A 23,630-nucleotide genomic window follows, 5' to 3' on the forward strand; every position below is an offset into this window, starting at 1 on the left:
AATTTACAGCTTCTCATTCAAAGTCCTAACAGTCTCTCAGTATTCATTAACCCTTTCCACAGAGCCTTGTAAATATAGTGATAATGAACTGGATATATATCACAGCATGTAAAATGCAGTTACGCCTTCGCCAGCAGTAGGGCTGCATGCCCGATTATAGTTGCCGGGGATTTTAACAACGTGATGTCCCAGATATAAATAGATTTTCGATCGCCTCTGGTCAGAAAGAACAAAGGGGAAAACATACCTTACTATATAAACCTTGTCATGAATTAGCACTCATAGATATCTGGCGACATTTGTACGGGAATAAAAGAGCATTTTCGTGTTAGTCGGTCCTGTGAAGCAATGTCTCGGATTGACATAGCCTTCACTACCCCTGATTTCATAGATAGAGTGGAATATATGGAAATATGAACCCCTGTGGAGTCTCGGATCATTCTCCCATCTTGTTGGTTTAGGGCAGATCGGTCCAGCCCCGCTGGATTCAGGTTGAATCCCTATGGCTGAGCTTGATTGACGAACAAGAGAAAATCTCTTACGAGATAGTAGAATTCTGGAATTTTAATTTTGGTTCTTCGCATATACACTTCGTGTGGGATGCACTCAAAGCATTCATTCGAGGTGTGTATGTGGGACAAATTAAGAGGAGAAAAGCTATATTTGTGAAAACAGAAAAATAATTTGAAGATAGGGTAGGCGAACTAGAAAGGGAGATATTTAGGAATAAAACGAATGAAAAAATGGAAGAACTAAATTAAGCTCGGGAAGATCATAAAAAATATCTTTTTAATAAGGGCCAACAGAGGATTTTCTTTAGTGGCCAGAAATATATTTGCGAAGCCGGAAAACCGAGGCGGCTGCTCTCCTCTATTATCCAGAATCAGCAAAGTCAGAATAAAATACAAAGTATGAGAGCGAAAAATAGACGGATTCTGACTGATGCTGGGGAAGTGGAGAGGGAATTTATTACATTGTTTTCCACACTATACTCCTCAGAACAGTCTGGGACTGAAAAGGAACTGGACAATTTATTTGAGAAATTAAATATTATAACCTGGTGGACAATGAAAGGGCTCTTCTAAATACCCCTAATTCATTAGGTGAGGCTACACGAGGCCCCAGGTTCCATTCAGGGTAACTCTGTCCCCGGCTCAGATGGTCTCCCATTTGAAATCTATAGGAGACAAGGGGAGGTTCTCCTCCCACTTCTTCCTCAATGAGTCTTATTTAGAGGGCTCTCTTCCTAGCTCACTTTCGGAAGCCATTATTGTTCTTATTCCAAAAAAAGATAAAGACTTAAACGGCCCAGCTCTTATCGCCCAATATCTCTCTTGAATACAGATTTTTAGATATGTGCCAAAATATTCTCAATCCGACATTACAGCTTCAATTATACTTAATGGCAATGACAGAGCAGATTTTCCAGACGAAAACAAGTTCCAGACATAACAACATATGTAGCTAAAACAGGCATTTAACCCCTTTCAGGACCAAGCCAATTTTCACCTTTCTGCCCGGCCATTTTTAGCAAATGACCCTTGCTTTGTAACTGGAAAAAAAATATTAAAATGGAAAATCTGCCAAAAAAGTGAAATTTTGAAATTGTATCTCTATTTTCCATTAAATCTTGTGCAACACCTAAAGGGTTAACAAAGTTTGTAAAATCAGTTTTGAATACCTTGAGGGTGTAGTTTCTAGATGGGGTCACTTTTATGGAGTTTCTACTCTAGGGGTGCATCAGGGGGCTTCAAATGGGACATGGTGTCAAAAAACCAGTCCAGCAAAATCTGGCTTCCAAAAACCATACGGCGCACCTTTCCCTCTACGCCCTACTGTGTGCCCGTACAGTAGTTTACGGCCACATATGGGGTGTTTCTCTAAATGGCAGAGTCAGGGCAATAAAGATACAGTCTTGTTTGGCTGTTAACCCTTGCTTTGTTAGTGGAAAAAATGGGTTAAAATGGAAAATTAGGCAAAAAAAGGAAATTCTCAATTTCATCCCCATTGCCAATAACTCTTGTGCAACACCTAAAGGGTTAAACAAGTTTGTAAAATCAGTTTTGAATACCTTGAGGGGTGTAGTTTATAGAATGGGGTCATTTTTGGGCGGTTTCTATTATGTAAGCCTCACAAAGTGACTTAGACCTGTAGTGGGTCCCTAAAAATTGGGTTTTGTAAATTTTCTGAAAAATTTCAAGATTTGCTTCTTAACTTCTAAGCCTTGTAACATCCCCAAAAAATAAAATATCATTCCCAAAATGCTACAAACCAGAAGTAGAATATGGGGAATGTAAAGTCATCACAATTTTTGGGGGTATTACTATGTATTACAGAAGTAGAGAAACTGAAACTTAGAAATTACATATTTTTCATTTTTTTTGTAAATCTGGTATTTTTTAATGCAAAAATATTAACTTTTTGACCCAATTTTAGCAGTGTCTTGAAGTACAAATATGTGACGAAAAAACAATCTCAGAACGGCCCTGGGTAAATCAAAGCGTTTTAAAGTATCAGCAAAAAGGGGGAAGAGGCAGCCTAGACAGCACACAAAACGGAAAACAAAAACCAACTTATCTTGTAGCAGAGCAGAAACAGCAAATCCACCTTTCCAGAACAAGAATAAGCTATAACCCGCACAGGACACTGGGAAGGGGAGTAATTTAAACTCACACAAATGACCCCACCCAGTGCACCTGAAATGCTTCCATGGGACAGTGTGGAGAAGCTCAGTGACACTGCTGGTGGTGGTATTGCTGTCACATCCTCACTTTGAGGTGTGCCAGGTGGCCCTGTCGCTCCAGAGGGGGAGGAAGAGGCCGAGACCGGAGCAGAAGAGGGAGCAGGAGGAGCCTGAGATCTTCAGTGTTTTTTTCAGGCATCTACTCCACTGCAGCTCGTGCTTTACAGTTAGATGCCTGGTTGAGGAGCCAACCCGGAGGGAGGCCATTTTGAATTTGGTATTCACAAATGGGGATTCGGTATATGATGTCATTGTAGGCGAAACCTTGGGATCTAGTGATCACCAGTCAGTGTGGTTTAATATAAGAACTGTGAAAGAGTCCCACCACACAAAAACAAAAGTTTTAGATTTAGAAAACAGACTTTTCAAAAATGAAATTAGTCATAAATGAGTCCTTATCAGACTGGAACGGATTACATGGAGTCAGGAGAAATGGGGACTACTTAAAAGGTGCATTATTGAAGGCAACAGATAATTGCATTAGACTTGTCAGTAAAGCAAAAAAGGGAAGAGACCACTGTGGTACTCAGCAGAAGTGGCCCCAAATCATTAAAAATAAAAAGCTAGCATTTTGTAATTATAAAAAAAAACAGAGCAATGGAAGATAAGGAAATCTACAAGATTAGGCAGAGAGAGGTCAAGCAAAGTATAAGAACTTCTAAAGCGCAGGCAGAAGAAAAACTAGCTCAGTCTATGAAAAAAAGGGGATAAGACATTCTTCAGATATATAAATGAAAAAAGGAAATAAAACAAGGACTAACTAAATTAAAAACAAAGGACGGAAGGTATGTAGAAGAGAATAAAGGGCTAGCCGACTGCCTTAATGAATACTTCTGTTCAGTTTTTACAAAGAAAAAGGAGAAGGACCTCCACTAGAAAGGATGACTAATAAATCATTGATGCATGTATCTTTACAGAGGAAGATGTTCTAAGTTTGCCTGTCTAAGGTGAGACAAATAAGTCACAGGGGGCCTGATGAGATACACCCAAAATTATTAAAAGAGCTTAGTGGTGAGCTGGCAAAACCGCTAACAGATTTATTTAACCAATCATTAGTAACAGGAGTCGTCCCGGAAGATTGGAAATTGGCAAATGTCGTGCCCATTCACAAGAAAGGTAGTAGGGAGGAATCGAGCAACTATAGACCAGTGAGTCTGACATCAATAGTGGGGAAATTAATGGAAACCCTATTAAAGGATAGGATTGTGGAACATCTAAAATCCCATGGATTGCAAGATGAAAAACAACATGGGTTTACTTCAGGGAGATCAATGTCAAACAAATCTTATAGATTTTTTTGACTGGGTGACTAAAATAATAGACTGTGGAGGTGCAGTAGACATCGCATATCTAGATTTTAGTAAGGCTTTTGACACTGTCCCACATAGAAGACTTATCAATAAACTGCAGTCATTGAGCATGGACTCCCATATTGTTAAGTGGATTAGGCAGTAGCTGAGTGACAGACAACAGAGGGTTGTAGTCAATGGAGAACATTCAAAACAAGGTCATGTTACCAGTGGGGTTCCACAGGGATCTGTACTGGGACCAATTTTGTTTAATATCTTCATAAGTGATATTGCAAAAGGCCTCGATGGTAAGGTTTGTCTTTTTGCTGATGACACAAAGATATGTAACAGGGTTGATGTTCCTGGAGGGAAACGCCAAATGGAAAAGGACTTAGGAAAACTAGAAGAATGGTCAGAACTCTGGCAACTGAAATTTAATGTGGATAAGTGCAAGATAATGCACCTGGGGCGTAAAAACCCAAGGGCAGAATATAGAATATTTGACACAGTCCTGACCTCAGTATCTGAGGAAAGGGATTTAGGAGTAATTATTTCAGAAGACTTAAAGGTGGGAAGACAATGTAATAGAGCAGCACGAAATGCCAGCAGAATGCTTGGATGTATAGGGAGAGGTATAAGCAGTAGAAAGAGTGAAGTGCTTATGCCGCTGTACAGAACACTGGTGAGACCTCATCTGGAGTATTGTGCTCAGTACTGGAGACCATATCTCCAGAAGGATATAGATACTCTAGAGAGAGTTCAGAGAAGAGCTACTAAACTAGTACATGGATTGCAGGATAAAACTTACCAGGAAAGGTTAAAGGACCTTAACATGTATAGCTTGGAAGAAAGAAGAGACAGAGGGGATATGAGAGAAACTGCTAAATACATAAAGGGAATCAACTCGGTAAAGGAGGAGAGCATATTTAAAAGAAGAAAAACTACCACAAGAGGACACAGTTTTAAATTAGAGGGTCAAAGGTTTAAAAGTAATATAAGGAAGTATTACTTTACTGAGAGAGTAGTGGATGCATGGAATAGCCTTCCTGCAGAAGTGATAGCTGCAAATACAGTGAAGGGGTTTAAGCATGCATGGGATAGGCATAAGGCCATCCTTCATATAAGATAGGGCCGGGGCTATCCATAGTATTCAGATATATTGGGCAGACTAGATGGGCCAAATGGTTCTTATCTGCCGACACATTCTATGTTTCTATGTTTCTATGTCATGCAGGTTGTGCTCAGGTTTAGAACATTTATGCCTCGCTTCAGGCTCTGACTGCACAGCATGCAAACCTTCCGTATCTTGTCGTCAGTGCAGTGTCCTGAACACACTGCTTAATACTGTGATTGTGTTTCATGTAAATTGTGCTTGTATATGAGTTCCAATAAAGTTGCATAGAGAGGGTGAGGTTCTAACAAGCCTCCCAGGGCTGACTCCGCCCTGCACACAGTACAGAGGAGAAGGAGAGGGAGGTCAGTGTGTATGATGTCTGAGGAAAAGCTGCACCTCAGCAGCCATCTTGGAGAGTTAAAAAAAACTCCAAAGTTAGTTCCATGCCTCAGCCCATAGAAGGTAAAGATTACAGAAGAACCAGGCTACTCAGAGAGGGAGTGAGAATATTGGCAAATGAAGGTAATTGTTGTTTATCAGGCTCTAGTCTCATTTTCATTAGGTGGAGACATCAAAGGCTACAAGCTGCCCACCATAACCAAGGAAAGAAAGGCCATCTGTCAGAACATAGTAATCCTAGAGAGGATACAGAAGTATATGATTATACAGTACAGCAGAGATAGTCCATCCCTCCAGCCTGGAGAAACAAGGGAGAAAGATTGATTGTTATAGAAAACTGCCCCTTATGCAACTTCTGGGAACTAATCTGAATCATTGTAGAAGCTGACTTGCTGTAAATGACTTTTGCATACATTGATGACCTTTGGACTAGCTTCAGTAAAGTACTGGGAGTTTGTTAAGAAACTTGGTCTCCTTATTCCACCTCATCACCTAATTGCACCTCACAGTGCTGGCGTCATGAACCCAGCGGCCCAGCCACCAAAGCACCCTAAGAATTCCCACTACCATCAAGGGCACCTCAACTTCCATCTGGCCGGTGTTCCCTGCAATACAAAGTGCCCCGGAGGATTTAGTGCTGTCTTCCTCATCACTGCAAGCCAACCCAGGGAGCTGCAAAACCGTGAGTACGACTACTACCCCCATCAGCCCACCATGCACTCACATACTGCCCCTGCAGTCCGGTCCACTGCATCAGTACACTGCCTGAAGAACTGCCACACCAGGGAACTCCTTTGAGCTGGCTTTGGTGTGCTCTTTGCCTCAGAGCATGGGCAGTAGCAGGCATACTGGCTGGGGGCCAGCCAATCTGCTCTCTTTTTTGCTGTGCAGCTGGCACTGCGTGACCTCCACCTCTTCCTCTGAACTGCACACATCACTCGGATGACCTGGATGCCATGTGAGGTTTAGGACCTTATCATCCTCCACATGATCTTCTATCCACTCTTCACCCCTGCCCTCCTTGCCAGTCTGCACAGTGCAGAAAGCTGCAGCAGTTGACACCTCTGTTTTGTCATCATCAGAGACGCACTGCGGCGGTCCTCCCACGTCCTCATCCTCAAACATAAGTGGTTGGGCATCAGTCCAGACAATCTCTTCCACTTCTGGGGCAGGGCTATGTGGATGGCCCGCAAAAGCCCCATCAGCAGCATCATCAAAAAGCATAAGTGACTGCTGCATGACTTGGGGCTCAGCAAGGGTTGAGGTGGAAGACAGATGGCCGTGGGCCGCCGGTGCCAACTCTGCGCTTTCAGCAGGGGATCGGGTGGAAGACAATGTGAAGGAACTGGAGGCACTGTGAGCCATCCAATCTGCTACCACCTCTACTTGTTTTGGCCTCTCCATTCGTTCTTACAAAATGATGCAGAACCTCCTGCCTCCTGCCGCCTGCGTGCACAAGAAAAAGGTGTTTCCTTTGGGCGCATAGCTGGCACAGATTGACAACGTCCATTGCCTGCAGCAAGAGCTCCAACACCAGCAGCACCACGACCACATCCCCAATTTGATGCTCCCCTCTTTCTTTTACGGTCACCTACCAAATTGGCTGACAAACAATTGTATTTCTGTGTCACGGGTGCAAATGAGGTGTTTTGTACCCCCAAAAATGGCTATAGGTCACCAACACTATTAACAGACTGACTAATTGTCTCATAACAGTAAGACGGATAAAAATTCTGAGTTTTGAACCCCAATAGTGACTTTAGGTCAACCACAGAATTAACAGCCAAATTAAGTATGGTATTTCTGTGTCACTGGTGCAAAACAGCTGTATTGCACCCACATAAATGCCTACAGGTCACCTACAGAGTTATAAAAAAAATAAAACCCTAACACTGTCCCTCAGTGCAGCAGCGTCCTGTCCTTACACTAATAGCAATATGGCAGGACTGCACTTAGCGCAAGATCACCGGTCAGGACAGATGTTAATCATCAGGTTAAGAAGAAGGGGACCTAAGTACCCCCGAAATGCATTATTTTATTTGTTGATGAGCAATTTCCATTAAAGAAGAAATATTTATCACCTCTACATCCGTCCTGACCAGTGGTCTTGCGCCTAAAGTGGGGTCCTACCATTGCTATTACACTGACTTTGGAGAGACTGGGCTTGTCCTCCTGAAGAATCGGACACTTTGGCTGCATACCCGGCGACTGGACAACTGTCCCTAATAAGTCTACAATAGTGTTGTGCCTATGCTTAGCACAATTACCTAAGGTGAGCCTCCATTTTTCATTCCATCCACCAGTACATTAATCTGGAACCTACTACCCTATGGTGCACTTTTCTGTACACGTCTCTACAGCTCCTCTGTCCCTACACTAGTCAGAGCAGATTGGCAGCGCCACGTGATCCGGCACTTATGCATGCAGGGTCACATGATGTGCTGGTCAATCACAGCCATGCCAATACTAGGCATGACTGTGATGGCTTCCAAGTGCCCACAGCTTAAACGCTTGTTGATTGGTTTCTCTGCAGCCTTTCAACAAGTTTTATTTAAACTCCAAGCAACGAACATGGACTTACATGCCAATGTCTGTGTTTGGGTTTTGGTGCCCAGTCACTGTAATGTTCATACAAACCCAAACAGGGCGGTCCGGGTTCGCTCATCCCTAGTAAGACAATACTGTAAAGTTCAGCTTTCAATGTACGTTTGGTCACTATATGTAAGGCTGTGTATTACATGGTGGCATTGTGTGGTTCTGCTACTCAGGCACTACATAATATGTTATTTCTGCAGTGTCTGGCGGTGGATCTGTAGTGCCCTTGGGCAGGGATACTGTGAAGTGTGGTCATTTCTGGACATTTTCCCCTGTTTCCCCTATGCAAAATTAAAACTTCTTACTTTATTTAATTTGAAAGGGTTAACGTACAAAGTTTAATACTGCGTAACTGCATTTTACATGTTGTGATATGTCCAGTTCATTATCACTATATTTGCAAGGCTCTGTGGAAAGGGTTAATGAATACTGAGAGACTGTTAGGACTTTGAATGAGAAGCTGTTAATTCTCCACAGCTGCCATAGAGTCTAAAGAAGAGCATGTTTTGGAGGGGAAAAGCCAGACTTGTTTACCACCAAAAGCAGACAGACTGACCTTTCGACTGTCTGGTTTTAGCTATGTTGTTATATCTGGAAACTTGTTTTTGTCTGGAAAAACTGCTGTGTCATTGTCATTGAGCATCACTGAAGCTGTAATGTAAGTCTATGAGGGACGGAAAGTGTTACATTGTATCTGTTTGTGCTGAGCTTCTCCACTCCACCCCTCCCACTAGAAGGTTTCAGCCTAGCTTGAGATGGTATATAAGGAGATCAGTCAGAGCCCCTAGTGTTCTGCAGTTAGGGACCAGTGCTTGGAGGGGAAGACTCATGCCAGTCTGCAGGAGTGACCAGAAGAAGACTATGAGGTGGGGACACTGAGCCACAGACCATGGGTTACCAGCCCTGTGACCAAGGAGCAACCCGGACTACTGAGCTAGGATTTGTCCAGGGTCCGGCCTTTTGAGACAAAGGGACAGCTAGCTCAGGCCTTTCCTCAGCATCAAACCCTTCTTCTGCCAGGTAGGAGACTGGAGAAGCCGGCCCTATGCCTCACCTATATTGTTTTGTACCTGAATTCCTCCAGTAAGGCTACTTTCACACTAGCGTTTTTGCTGGATCCGGCAGGGTTCAGCAAAAACGCTTCCGTTACTGATAATACAACCATCTGCATCCGTTATAAACGGATCCGGTTGTATTATCTTTAACATTGCCAAGACGGATCTGTCATTAACTCCATTGAAAGTCAATGGATGACGGATCCGCTTTCGATTGTGTCAGATTGTGTCAGAGTTTAACGGATCAGTCCCCATTGACTTGCATCCGTCTTGCTCCGCATCCCAGGACGGAAAGCATACTACAACATGTTGCGGTTTGCTCTCAGGTCTGGGAACGCAATTAAACGGAACGGAATGCATTTTGGAGCATTCTGTTCAGTTCAGTTTTGTCCCCATTGACAATGAATGGGGACAAAACTGAAGTGTTTTTTCCGGTATTGAGCCCCTGTGACAGATCTCAATACCGGAAAACTAAAACACTAGTGTGAAAGTAGCCTAAAGAAACACACTGGTTACTGCAGACCCTGACTTTCTGTACTTATTTCCCATTGGGGAGCACTACACCTGACCATCCCTTCTGGAGAGCAGCAACATGTGGTGACACCTCGACCGTGTTCGGGGGACCCAGTGTAGCGTTGGGGCCACCCCAAATCCGGCCACTGCAGATCATGTAGACAGCTGTATGGCAGTATTATTTGGCTAATGTATGGCTCTGGTCTGCTGCTGTTCTGTGGGTCTATGTGGTGTAGGTTCTTGTGCGCTTGGCAGCACACCTTATGGGGTCATCAACAAACCGTACTGCACAGAGAGGTGTCTAACGCCGTTATCCTCCAGCTGAGACAAAACTAAAATCCTCATCACAAACCGGTTGTCAGGACTTGATAAGAGTGGTAGTTTTGCAGCAGCTGGAGAGCCACAGGTTGGGGTACATTGGTCTAATCCAATAAAAGGACTAATGGGGATGCAAGTATTTAGAAAAGTGGCCATTGAAGGAAAGCTGATGTTGAACCACACCAATATGATGGCGTATTTTTTTATTTGCTGCACGTTATATGAGATTGGCGCACGTTATATGAAAATAGCGCACGTTATATATGGTGCACGGTGTATGAGAACGGAGCACATTATTTTGCCAAATGTTTCCTTCCAATGTGTGAACCCACTAAAACTTACTTTCAGAAAATTCTTGAAACGGAAGATGTCAACTGCTTCTGTGTGGACTGGAGTGGAGGATCCAGCGCCATCTATTTCCAGGCAATGAACAACGTCCAGATTGTTGGGGGAGAAATTTCCTATTTTAGCAGGGTACTTGTGGTGAGTAAATTCTGAGGTCAGAGGGTGTCACACAAGAAGATACCCTGTACATCCATGCCCATCAGAAATATCAGACACCTGCTGCTGAGCAAATCCCAGACCCCCCCCCCCCCCTTCCCCGCTTCTATTATTAGGGATCATGTATGAGACACAATGTCCTAAAATTAACACAATCACATTATTTTGTATTTAGAAAAACTGCAATTCCTCACTTTCCATGATACTTCTGATTGGTCACAGTCTAGGAGCCCAAGTAGCTGGTGAAGCAGGAAAAAGGACACCAGGAATCCCTTTAATAATAGGTAATTCTTGATCTCGATTCCACATATGGTATATAGTATAGAGCAATAACTTCAAGTTGTTAAAGCCTCTGTGTGCATCCATAAGAGATATTCTAATTGTTATGTGTAGCATATGAAAGGTGCTCAGTGACTACTAGAGAGACCTACTTAGTGAAAGATGCTAAGAACATTGAAGTCATCTTGTACTCAGTATAAACACCCTATAAAAATATATTACTGCAATAATACTGCTCCTATGTACAAGAATATAACTACTATAATACTGCTCCTATGTACAAGAATATAACTACTATAATACTGCCTCCTATGTACAAGAATATAACTACTATAATACTGCTCCTATGTACAAGAATATAACTACTATAATACTTCTCCTATGTACAAGAATATAACTACTATAATACTGCTCCTATGTACAAGAATATAACTACTATAATACTGCCTCCTATGTTCAAGATTATAGCTACTATAATACTGCCTCCTATGTACAAGAATATAACTACTATAATACTGCTCCTATGTACAAGAATATAACTACTATAATACTGCTCCTATGTACAGGGATATAACTACTATAATACTGCCTCCTATGTACAAGAATATAACTACTATAATACTGCTCCTATGTACAAGAATATAACTACTATAATACTGCTCCTATGTACAAGAATATATCTACTATAATACTGCTCCTATGTACAAGAATATAACTACTATAATACTGCTCCTATGTACAAGAATATAACTACTATAATACTGCTCCTATGTACAAGAATATAACTACTATAATACTGTCTCCTATGTACAAGAATATAACTACTATAATACTGACTCCTATGTACAAGAATATAACTACTATAATACTGCTCCTATGTACAAGAATATAACTACTATAATACTGCTCCTATGTACAAGAATATAACTACTATAATACTGCTCCTATGTACAAGAATATAACTACTATAATACTGCTCCTATGTACAAGAATATAACTACTATAATACTGCTCCTATGTACAAGAATATAACTACTATAATACTGTCTCCTATGTAACAAGAATATAACTACTATAATACTGCCTCCTATGTACAAGAATATAACTACTATAATACTGCTCCTATGTACAAGAATATAACTACTATAATACTGTTCCTATGTACAAGAATATAACTACTATAATACTGCTCCTATGTACAAGAATATAACTACTATAATACTGCTCCTATGTACAAGAATATAACTACTATAATACTGCCCCTATGTACAAGAATATAACTACTATAATACTGCTCCTATGTACAAGAATATAACTACTATAATACTGCTCCTATGTACAAGAATATAACTACTATAATACTGCTCCTATGTACAAGAATATAACTACTATAATACTGCTCCTATGTACAAGAATATAACTGCTATAATACTGCTCCTATGTACAAGAATATAACTACTATAATTACTGCCTCCTATGTACAGGAATATAACTACTATAATACTGCCTCCTATGTACAAGAATAAACTACTATAATACTGCCTCCTATGTACAAGAATATAAGTACTATAATACTGCTCCTATGTACAAGAATATAACTACTATAATACTGCTCCTATGTACAAGAATATAACTACTATAATACTGCTCTTATGTACAAGAATATAACTACTATAATGCTGCTCCTATGTACAAGAATATAAATCTATTCTTTGGAAAATATGCTGACTGAAGAATTACTTTCCACTATGTCCATAGAGACATGTGGTAAAGGATAATTTTGTGCATTAATCATCCGGCTGTGTCCAGGTTCTTCTAGGGTCCTCCTGGTCACTGGTGCTTGTGAAGTCCATTGGCTAATTTAGCTCCAACCTCCACTAGACTTTCTCTATATCCAGACGTAGACTCGCTGGTCTGTGCTGCTGGAATACTGTTCTACATACTCCCTTAGCTTGATCGGGGCCAAGGGGCTACAATGGCAGCTACATGGTGGACTAGGCCTGTTCTGCTCCTCCATTAAGTTCCTCTCTGTTCTCTACACTGGATTCACTTATCCTCTATCACAGGGGTGCACAACCTTTTTTGGTCTGAGGGCCGCATTGTCACATGGCTCTATTTCAAGGGGCCGCAATGTACACAGGCCGATGTAAAGTGACTGGGGAGGAATGATCGCTCTCACAGTCATTCCTCCTTCATTTAGTTACATTGATTATCAGTAGCACATCCCTGATCACACAGAGAGATTATACCGGCCAGTTATGAATGAGCGCTCTTATGAACTGGGCCGGTTCTAGGTGAAATGGGGCCCTGGGGCGAAACCCTAACACACATACACACACACATACATACACACATACATACACACATACATACACACTCACACATACATACACACCCTCACACATACATACACACTCTCACACACCCTCACACATACATACATACATACACATTCTCACACATACATACACACCCTCACACATACATACACACTCTCACACACCCTCACACATACATACACACTCTCACACACCCTCACACATACATACACACTCTCACACACACATACACACTCTCACACATACATACATACACACTCTCACACATACATACACACTCTCACACACCCTCACACATACATACACACTCTCACACACACATACACACTCTCACACATACATACACACTCTCACACATACATACATACACACTCTCACACATACATACACACTCTCACACACCCTCACACATACATACACACCCTCACACATACATACACACTCTCACACACCCTCACACATACATACACACTCTCACACATACATACACACTCTCACACACCCTCACACATACATACACACTCTCACACACCCTCACACATACATACACACCCTCACACATACATACACACTCTCACACACCCTCACACATACATACACACTCTCACACATACATACACACTCTCACACACCCTCACACATACATACACACTCTCACACACCCTCACACATACATACACACCCTCACACATACACACACACACATACAGGGCTCCAGATGGCGACCGAAATGGTCGCCAATGCGACTTAGAATTGCAAAATGGAGACAAGACTCTGTAGTCTTGTCGCCATTTGCGCCTAGACCCTCCGCTGCTCTGCCTGTCACACAGGAGTTGAACTGACATGGCACGCGCTACGCCCCCCCATGTTCTTCTCAACAGTACAGGGGAGAAGGAGGCAGTCCCTCCCCCTGTGCCGCTGCTCCCGCTGCCACCAATGGGCTGAAGCGAGGAGGAGGGGAGGGGCTGTGGCCACTGTGCCATCAATAAATATAGTTGATGCGAAATATGAAGAAAGCGGCTTCAGAATAGAATGAAGGTCCTCTTAAAACTTCTCCTTTATTGCAAAATATATAACAGAAGACACATCCACATCGTATGCAGTGATCGGTAACGCGTTTCAGACATCTCGTCCTTAACCACCTCAGCCCCCCCTAGCTTAAACACCCTGAAAGACCAGGCCACTTTTTACACTTCTGACCTACACTACTTTCACCGTTTATTGCTCGGTCATGCAACTTACCACCCAATGAATTTTACCTCCTTTTCTTCTCACTAATAGAGCTTTCATTTGGTGGTATTTTATTGCTACTGACATTTTTACTTTTTTTGTTATTAATCAAAATTTACCAAAATTTTTGCAAAAAAATGACATTTTTCACTTTCTGTTGTAAATTTTTTTTTAAAAAAATACAATTCTATATAATTTTTTCTATAAATTTATTGTTCTACATGTCTTTGATAAAAAAAAATGTTTGGGTAAAAAAAAAATGGTTTGGGTAAAAGTTATAGCGTTTACAAACTATGGTACAAAAATGTGAATTTCCACTTTTTGAAGCAGCTCTGACTTTGAGCACCTGTCATGTTTCCTGATGTTCTACAATGCCCAGACAGTAGAAAACCCCACAAATGACCCCATTTCGGAAAGTAGACACCCTAAGGTATTCGCTGATGGGCATAGTGAGTTCATAGAACTTTTTATTTTTTGTCACAAGTTAGCGGAAAATGATGATTTTTTTTTTCCCTTACAAAGTCTCATATTCCACTAACTTGTGACAAAAAATAAAAATTTACATGAACTCACTATGCCCATCACGAAATACCTTGGGGTGTCTTCTTTCCAAAATGGGGTCACTTGTGGGGTAGTTATACTGCCCTGGCATTTTAGGGGCCCTAATGCGTGAGAAGTAGTTTGAAATCCAAATGTGTAAAAAATGCCCTGTGAAATCCTAAAGGTGCTCTTTGGAATGTGGGCCCCTTTGCCCACCTAGGCTGCAAAAAAGTGTCACACATGTGGTATCGCCGTACTCAGGAGAAGATTGGCCATGTGTTTTGGGGTGTCTTTTTACACATGTCCATGCTGGGTGAGATAAATATCTCTGTCAAATGACAACTTTGTATAAAAAAATGGGAAAAGTTGTCTTTTAGAGAGATATTTCTCTCACCCAGCATGGGTATATGTAAAAAGACACCCCAAAACACATTGCCCTACTTCTCCTGAGTATGGCGATACCACATGTGTGACACTTTTTTGCAGCCTAGGTGCGCAAAGGGGCCCACATTCCAAAGAGCACCTTTAGGATTTCACAGGACATTTTTTACACATTTTGATTTCAAACTTCTTCTCACACTTTAGGGCCCCTAAAATGCCAGAGTAGTATAACTACCCCACAAGTGACCCCATTTTGGAAAGAAGACACCCCAAGGTATTTTGTGATGGGAATAGTGAGTTTATTGAAGTTTTTATTTTTTGTCACAAGTTAGTGGAATATGAGACTTTGTAAGAAAAAAATAAAAAAATGATCATTTTCCGCTAACTTGTGACAAAAAATAAGAAATTCTAGGAACTCGACACACTCCTCACGGAATACCTTGGGGTGTCTTCTTTCCAAAATGGGGTCACTTGTGGGGTAGTTATACTGCCCTGGCATTTTAGGGGCCCTAATGCGTGAGAAGTAGTTTGAAATCAAAATGTGTAAAAAATGCCCTGTGAAATCCTAAAGGTACTCTTTGGAATGTGGGCCCCTTTGCCCACCTAGGCTGCAAAAAAGTGTCACACATGTGGTATCGCCATACTCAGGAGAAGTTGGGCAATGCGTTTTGGGGTGTCTTTCTACATATACCCATGCTGGGTGAGAGAAATATCTCTCTAAAAGACAACTTTTCCCATTTTTTTATACAAAGTTGGCATTTGACCGATATATTTATCTCACCCAGCATGGGTATATGTAAAATGACACCCCAAAACACATTGCCCAACTTCTCCTGAGTACGGCGATACCACATGTGTGACACTTATTTGCAGCCTAGGCGCGCAAAGGGGCCCAAATTCCTTTTAGGAGGGCATTTTTAGACATTTGGATCCCAGACTTCTTCTCACGCTTTAGGGACCCTAAAATGCCAGGGCAGCATAAATACCCCACAAGTGACCCCATTTTGGAAAGAAGACACCCCAAGGTATTCCGTGAGGGGCATGGCGAGTTCATAGAAGTTTTTTTTTTTGGCACAAGTTAGCGGAAATTGATATTTATTTATTTTTTCTCACAAAGTCTCCCTTTCCGCTAACTTGTGACAAAAAGTTCAATCTTTCATGAACTCAATATGCCCCTCAAGGAATACCTTGGGGTGTCTTCTTTCCGAAATGGGGTCACTTGTGGGGTATTTATACTGCCCTGGCATTTTAGGGGCCCTAAAGTGTGAGAAGAAGTCTGGAATAGAAATGTCTAAAAAATTTTACGCATTTGGATTCCGTGAGGGGTATGGTGAGTTCATGTGAGATTTTATTTTTTGTCACAAGTTAGTGGAATATGAGACTTTGTAAGAAAAAAAAAAAAAAAAAAAAATCTATTTCCGCTAACTTGGGAAAAAAAAAAAAAATCTTCTATGAACTCGCCATGCCCCTCAAAAGTGATCTTTATTGCGCCGCAGCGATTTTACGGTGTTTTTGCAGTGATCAGAAAAATATATATTTCTATCACTGCGGTGGGGTGGACTGAACACAAGTGTGCGCACAAGATCAGGCCTAATCGGGCGAACACTGCGTTTTTTGTAGAGCCTATAGAACATGTCCTATTCTTGTCTGCAATTGCGGACAAGAAAAGGCATTTTCTATATAGTTCTGGCAATGTGCGGATCCGCAAAATGCGCAAAGCACATTGCCGGTGTCCGTGTTTTGCGGATCCGCGGTGTCCGTGTTTTGCGGATCCGCGGATCCGCAAAACACATACGGACGTCTGAATGGAGCCTTACAGGGGGGTGATCAATGACAGGGGGGTGATCAGGGAGTCTATATGGGGTGATCACCCCCCCTGTAAGGCTCCATTCAGACGTCCGTATGTGTTTTGCGGATCCGCAAAACACATATGGACGTCTGAATGGAGCCTTACAGGGGGGTGATCAATGACAGGGGGGTGATCAGTGACAGGGGGGTGATCAGTGAGTCTATATTGGGGGATCAGGGGTTAATAAGGGGTTAATAAGTGACAGGGGGGTTGTAGTGTAGTGGTGTTTGGTGCTACTTTACAGAGCTGCCTGTGTCCTCTGGTGGTCGATCCAAGCAAAAGGGATCCCCAGAGGACCAGGTAGCAGGTATATTAGACGCTGTTATCAAAACAGCGTCTAATATACCTTTAAGGAGTTTAAAAAAATCGGATCTACAGCCTGCCAGCGAATGATCACCGCTGGCAGGCTGCAGATCCACTCGATTACCTGCAGTTCCTGTGAACGCGCGCGCCTGTGTGCGCGCGTTCACAGGAAATCTCGCGTCTCACGAGATGACGTGCCGGCGCGTCCACTCGGAAAAACAGGGCCGTCGCAAAGAGCAATCCTGCCTACGGCGGTCCTGTAGTGGTTAATCGTCTGAAACGAGATGTCTGAAACGCGTTACTGATCACTGCATACGATGTGGATGTGTCTGCTGTTATATATATTGCAATAAAGGAGAAGTTTTAAGAGGACCTTCAATCTATTCTGAAGCCGCTTTCTTCATTTTTTGCCCTGTCGTACCTGGGACTCACCCAAGGCATCAGAAGTCGGGAGTATTAAAGACCGGACAGGTGAGCTGGAAAAGTATATGTGGAATATAGTTGATGCCTGAATACAAACGCAGGCTGCGGGTGCCGGCCATATCCCATACCCAGCCCCATCACTACGCGCTGTGATCTGCCGCTATTAACCGGTCAGGTGCGGCACCTGAGGGGTTAATAGCGGCAGATCACAGCACGCAGTCATAGAGGCCGGGTATGGGATATGGCCGGCACCCGCAGCCTGCGTTTGTATTCAGGCATCAACTACAGTTGCAAGAAAAAGTATGTGAACCCTTCAATTATATGGATTTCTGCACAAATTGGTCATAAAATGTGATCTGATCTTCATCTAAGTCACAACAATAGACAATCACTGTCACGGCTGAGGATGGGGGAAATCCCGGTGATGTTACGGCTGCTTGGCCATGAAGACAGGATTAGGGAGCAGGTCACCTCCTAAACGCATCCCTAACCTGACCCTGGCTCCTAGCTACATGAGCCAACCTTGATGGTAGGAGGGCCCATGCTCCGGAACCTAAAAGTCCCTGCTAGCCCTCAAGATGACCCTCACCTAGGAGCTGAGTAAGACAAGCCCACTCCTCCTAGACACGGAGGAGCAGGAGTCTCAACGGCCAAGCTGCAGGAAAAGGGGAGACATAAACAGCTCTATGGATATGGCAGGTGAACAAAGAGTTCCACCTACCTGCCACAGCCTTGCTGACTGGATCCCTGTGTTAGCAGGGTGCAGATCACAAACGCATCCCCACACAGGGACCCAGATCCATAGCTGCACAAAATCACATATAAAACATCACACGGACATCACACATAACTAGAAATAACTTAAAGCGACATTATGGTTATGACCACAGGGGTGGCTCTTACTGGCAGGTAATAAATACATGAGGCTGCTCTCAGCTAAGCATGGCTGAAGCAACCTGAAGGCCTGCAAAAGCAGTGAGGCTTTATAGGCCAAGAAGCCACACCCCACAGTCGGACACACCCAGTGATCACACACACTAGGAAGGGGATTAACCCTTCCAACACCAGGGAAGGGAAAACACCACTTAAAGGGAACGTGCACACAATAACATAAAACACAGTGCACACATCCACACATCACACACAAAACCGCATGCGCAGCGTAGCGAGCTGCATGGCACAGCTCAGCCTGCTACGCTGCCACATACATACTGTTGCCAGCGGCAACCACAGGTGAGGCCAATACCACAGCCCTCACCTGTGATTGAACACCAATGAAAACCGCTGACAACCGCATGCGGTTCAGGAGTCACGGTCATAGCCATGGCCGTGACAATCACAGTCTGCTTAAACTAATGACACACAAAGAGTTAAATGTTACCATGTTTTTATTGAACACACCATGTAAACATTCACAGTGCAGGTGGAAAAAGTATGTGAACCCTTTGGAATGATATGGATTTCTGCACAAATTGGTCATAAAATGTGATCTGATCTTCATCTAAGTCACAACATAGACAATCACAGTCGGCTTAAACTAATGACACACAAAGAGTTAAATGTTACCATGTTTTTATTGAACACACCATGTAAACATTCACAGTGCAGGTGGAAAAAGTATGTGAAACCTTGGATTTAATAACTGGTTGAACCTCCTTTGGCAGCAATAACTTCCACCAAACGTTCCCTGTAGTTGCAGATCAGACGTGCACAACGGTCAGGAGTAATTCTTCACTATTCCGCTTTACAGAACTGTTTCAGTTCGGCAATATTCTTGGGATGTCTGGTGTGAATCGCTTTCTTGAGGTCATGCCTCAGCATCTCCATCGGGTTGAGGTCAGGACTCTGACTGGGCCACTCCAGAAGGCGGATTTTCTTCTGTTTAAGCCATTCTGTTGTTGATTTACTTCTATGCTTTGGGTCGTTGTCCTGTTGCAACACCCATCTTCTGTTGAGCTTCAGCTGGTGGTCAGATGGCCTCAAGTTCTCCTGCAAAATGTCTTGATAAACTTGGGAATTCATTTGTCCTTCGATGATAGCAATCCGTCCAGGCCCTGACGCAGCAAAGCAGCCCCAAACCATGATGCCCCCACCACCATACCTCACAGTTGGGATGAGGTTTTGAGGTTGGTGTGCTGTGCCTCTTTTTCTCCTCACATAGTGTTGTGTGTTTCTTCCAAACAACTCAACTTTGGTCTCATCTGTCCACAGAATATTTTGCCAGTACTGCTGTGGGACATCCAGGTGCTCTTGTGTAAACTGTAAACGTGCAGCAATGTTTTTTTTGGACAGCAGTGGCTTCCTCTGTGGTATCCTCCCATGAAAGCTATTCTTGTTTAGTGTTTTACGTATTGTAGATTCGCTAACAGGGATGTTAGCATATGCCATAGACTTTGTAAGTCTTTAGCTGACACTCTAGGATTCTTCTTCACCTCATTGAGCAGTCTGCGCTGTGCTCTTGCAGTCATCTTTACAGGACGGCTGCTCCTAGGGAGAGTAGCAGCAGTGCTGAACTTCCTCCATTTATAGACACTTTGTCTTACCGTGGACTGATGAACAGCAAGGCTTTTGGAGATACTTTTATAACCCTTTCCAGCTTTATGCAAGTCAACAATTCTTAATCGTAGGTCTTCTGAGAGCTCTTTTGTGCGAGGCATCATTCACATCAGGCAATGCTTCTTGTGAAAAGCAAACCCAGAACTGGTGTGTGTTTTTTATAGGGCAGGGCAGCTTTAACCAACACCTCCAATCTCCTCTCATTGATTGGACTCCAGTTGGCTGACACCTCACTCCAATTAGCTCTTGGAGATGTCATTAGTCTAGGGGTTCACATACTTTCTCCACCTGCACTGTGAATGTTTACATGGTGTGTTCAATATAAACATGGTAACATTTAACTCTTTGTGTGTTATTAGTTTAAGCAGACTGTGATTGTCTATTGTTGTGACTTAGATGAAGATCAGATCACATTTTATGACCTACAGTATTTGTGCAGAAATCCATATCATTCCAAAGGGTTCACATACTTTTTCTTGAAACTGTATATTCATTGGTGGCGCAGTGCACTGCACCCCCCCCCCCAAACCCCAGTATTATAAAGTATAATCATTGGTAACGCAGTGCGCCCCCAACCCCCCCCCCCCCCAGTATTATAACTATTATAATCATTGGTGGCAGTGGCCCCAGGGTCCCCCCCTCCCCTCCATCTCATTAGTGGCAGTTCCGATCTGAGCCCCAGCAGTATAATCCCGGGGCTCCGATCGGTTACCATGGCAGCCAGGAAGCTACTGAAGCCCTGGCTGCCATAGTCGGCTCCCTGCTGCTGTGTGCACAGAGCACAGGGCAGCAGTTAGAGTGTGTGGTCCTAGTCACCCTGATAGAGATCTATTAGGGTGAATAGGACAAGGGATGAAAAGATCCCAGGTTCTGGCCCCTAAGGGGGGAAATAGTTATTAAATAAATAGTAAAAAAAAAAAAAAAGTAAAAAAAAAACCACACCAAAATATTAAGTATAAATCACCCCCTTTCCCAATTTTACATATAAAATATATAAACAATAAATAAATATTACATATCGCCACACCCAAAAAAGTGCGAACTATTAAAATATTTAAAAATATCTCCTATGCGGTGAACGCTATAACAGAAAAAAAACTTTAAAAATTTGCAATTTGTCATTTTTTTCTCACCTTGTCCCGACAAAAATTAGGATCAGACTGTTCTATTATGGTCCAGACATTCCATAAAATGTGGAATGCACGCAGTTTTTTTTTTTTTTTTTTTTTTTTTCACGTAGTATCGAGTATCGCAATACTTTTTTATGGTATCGAAATAGAGTGAAAATTTTGGTATGTCTTTTTTTTTTATTATACCGTAATTATATGTATTTTAAATTTGTTGACTAAAAATTTTAACTTGGCTCCTAAATTTTTCAGGTTAGGAGCCAATGGCTCCTTGATATTTTTTTTAGTCTGGAGCCCTGACATATACACACACGCACATTTACACACACTCACGCACCCTCACACATACATACACACACACACAGCCTCACATACACACGCACACTTACACACACTCACACACGCTCACACACACATATGCACCCTCACACATACATACACACACACCCTCATACATACATACACACGCACCCTCACACATACATACACACACCCTTACACATACATACATACACACACCCTCACACATACATACATACACACACCCTCACACATACATACACACGCACCCTCACACATACATACATACACACACCCTCACACATACATACACACACGCACCCTTACACATACATACACATGCACCCTCACACATACATACACACACGCACCCTTACACATACATACACATGCACCCTCACACATACATACACATGCACCCTCACACATACATACATACACACACCCTCACACTTACATACACACGCACCCTCACACATACATACACATGCACCCTCACACATACATACATACACACACCCTCACACATACATACACACACCCTCACACATACATACACACGCACCCTCACACATACATACATACACACACCCTCACACATACATACACACTCACACACACTCACACATACATACACATGCACCCTCACACATACATACACACACGCACCCTCACACATACATACACACGCACCCTCACACATACATACACACACACACAGCCTCACATACACACCCACCCTCACACATACATACACACGCACCCTCACACATACATACACACACACACACACCCTCACACATACATACATACATACACACACACACCCTCACACATACATACACACACACACAGCCTCACAAACACACCCACCCTCACACATACACACACACACCCCCTCACACATACATACACACTCACACACACACACACACACATACATACACATGCACCCTCACACATACACTCACACACCCTCACACATACATACACACGCACACTTACACACCCTCACACACACATATGCACCCTCACACATACATACGCACACACACATACATACACACACACACACATACATACACACACACCCTCACACATACATACACACGCACCCTCACACATACATACACACGCACCCTCACACATACATACACACACACACATACATACACACACACCCTCACACATACATACACACACACACAGCCTCACATACACACCCACCCTCACACATACATACACACCCACCCTCACACATACATACACACTCACACAGCCTCACATACACACGCACACTTACACACACTCACACATACATACACACACACACACAGCCTCACATACACACGCACACTTACACACACTCACACATACATACACACGCACGCTTACACACACTCACACACCCTCACACACACATATGCACCCTCACACATACACTCACACACCCTCACACATACATACACACCCACCCTCACACATACATACACACGCACCCTCACACATACATATATACACACCCTCACATATACATAAACAAACACATACCCTCACACATACATACACACGCACCCTCACACATACATACACACGCACCCTCACACATACATACACACGCACCCTCACACATACATACACACGCGCCCTCACACATACATACACACGCACCCTCACACATACATACACACACACCCTCACACATACATACACACACACAGCCTCACATACACACGCACCCTCACACATACATACACACGCACCCTCACACATACA

The 23,630-nt window shown here is 42.9% G+C and overlaps 1 protein-coding gene across 1 annotated transcript in view; it reads left to right on the top strand.

Annotated features, from left to right (window-relative positions):
- Positions 1–23,630, top strand: part of LOC121005149 (pancreatic lipase-related protein 2-like) — a 247,085-nt gene that overhangs the window by 100,774 nt on the left and 122,681 nt on the right. Inside the window, exons 5-6 of the mRNA XM_040437715.1 lie at positions 10,375–10,509; positions 10,703–10,811. Coding sequence (XP_040293649.1) covers positions 10,375–10,509; positions 10,703–10,811 — 244 coding nt within the window. The remainder of the gene's footprint in view (positions 1–10,374; positions 10,510–10,702; positions 10,812–23,630) is intronic.

The sequence above is a fragment of the Bufo bufo genome, chromosome 6 (genome assembly GCF_905171765.1).
Source record: "Bufo bufo chromosome 6, aBufBuf1.1, whole genome shotgun sequence".
Lineage (NCBI taxonomy): Eukaryota > Metazoa > Chordata > Amphibia > Anura > Bufonidae > Bufo > Bufo bufo.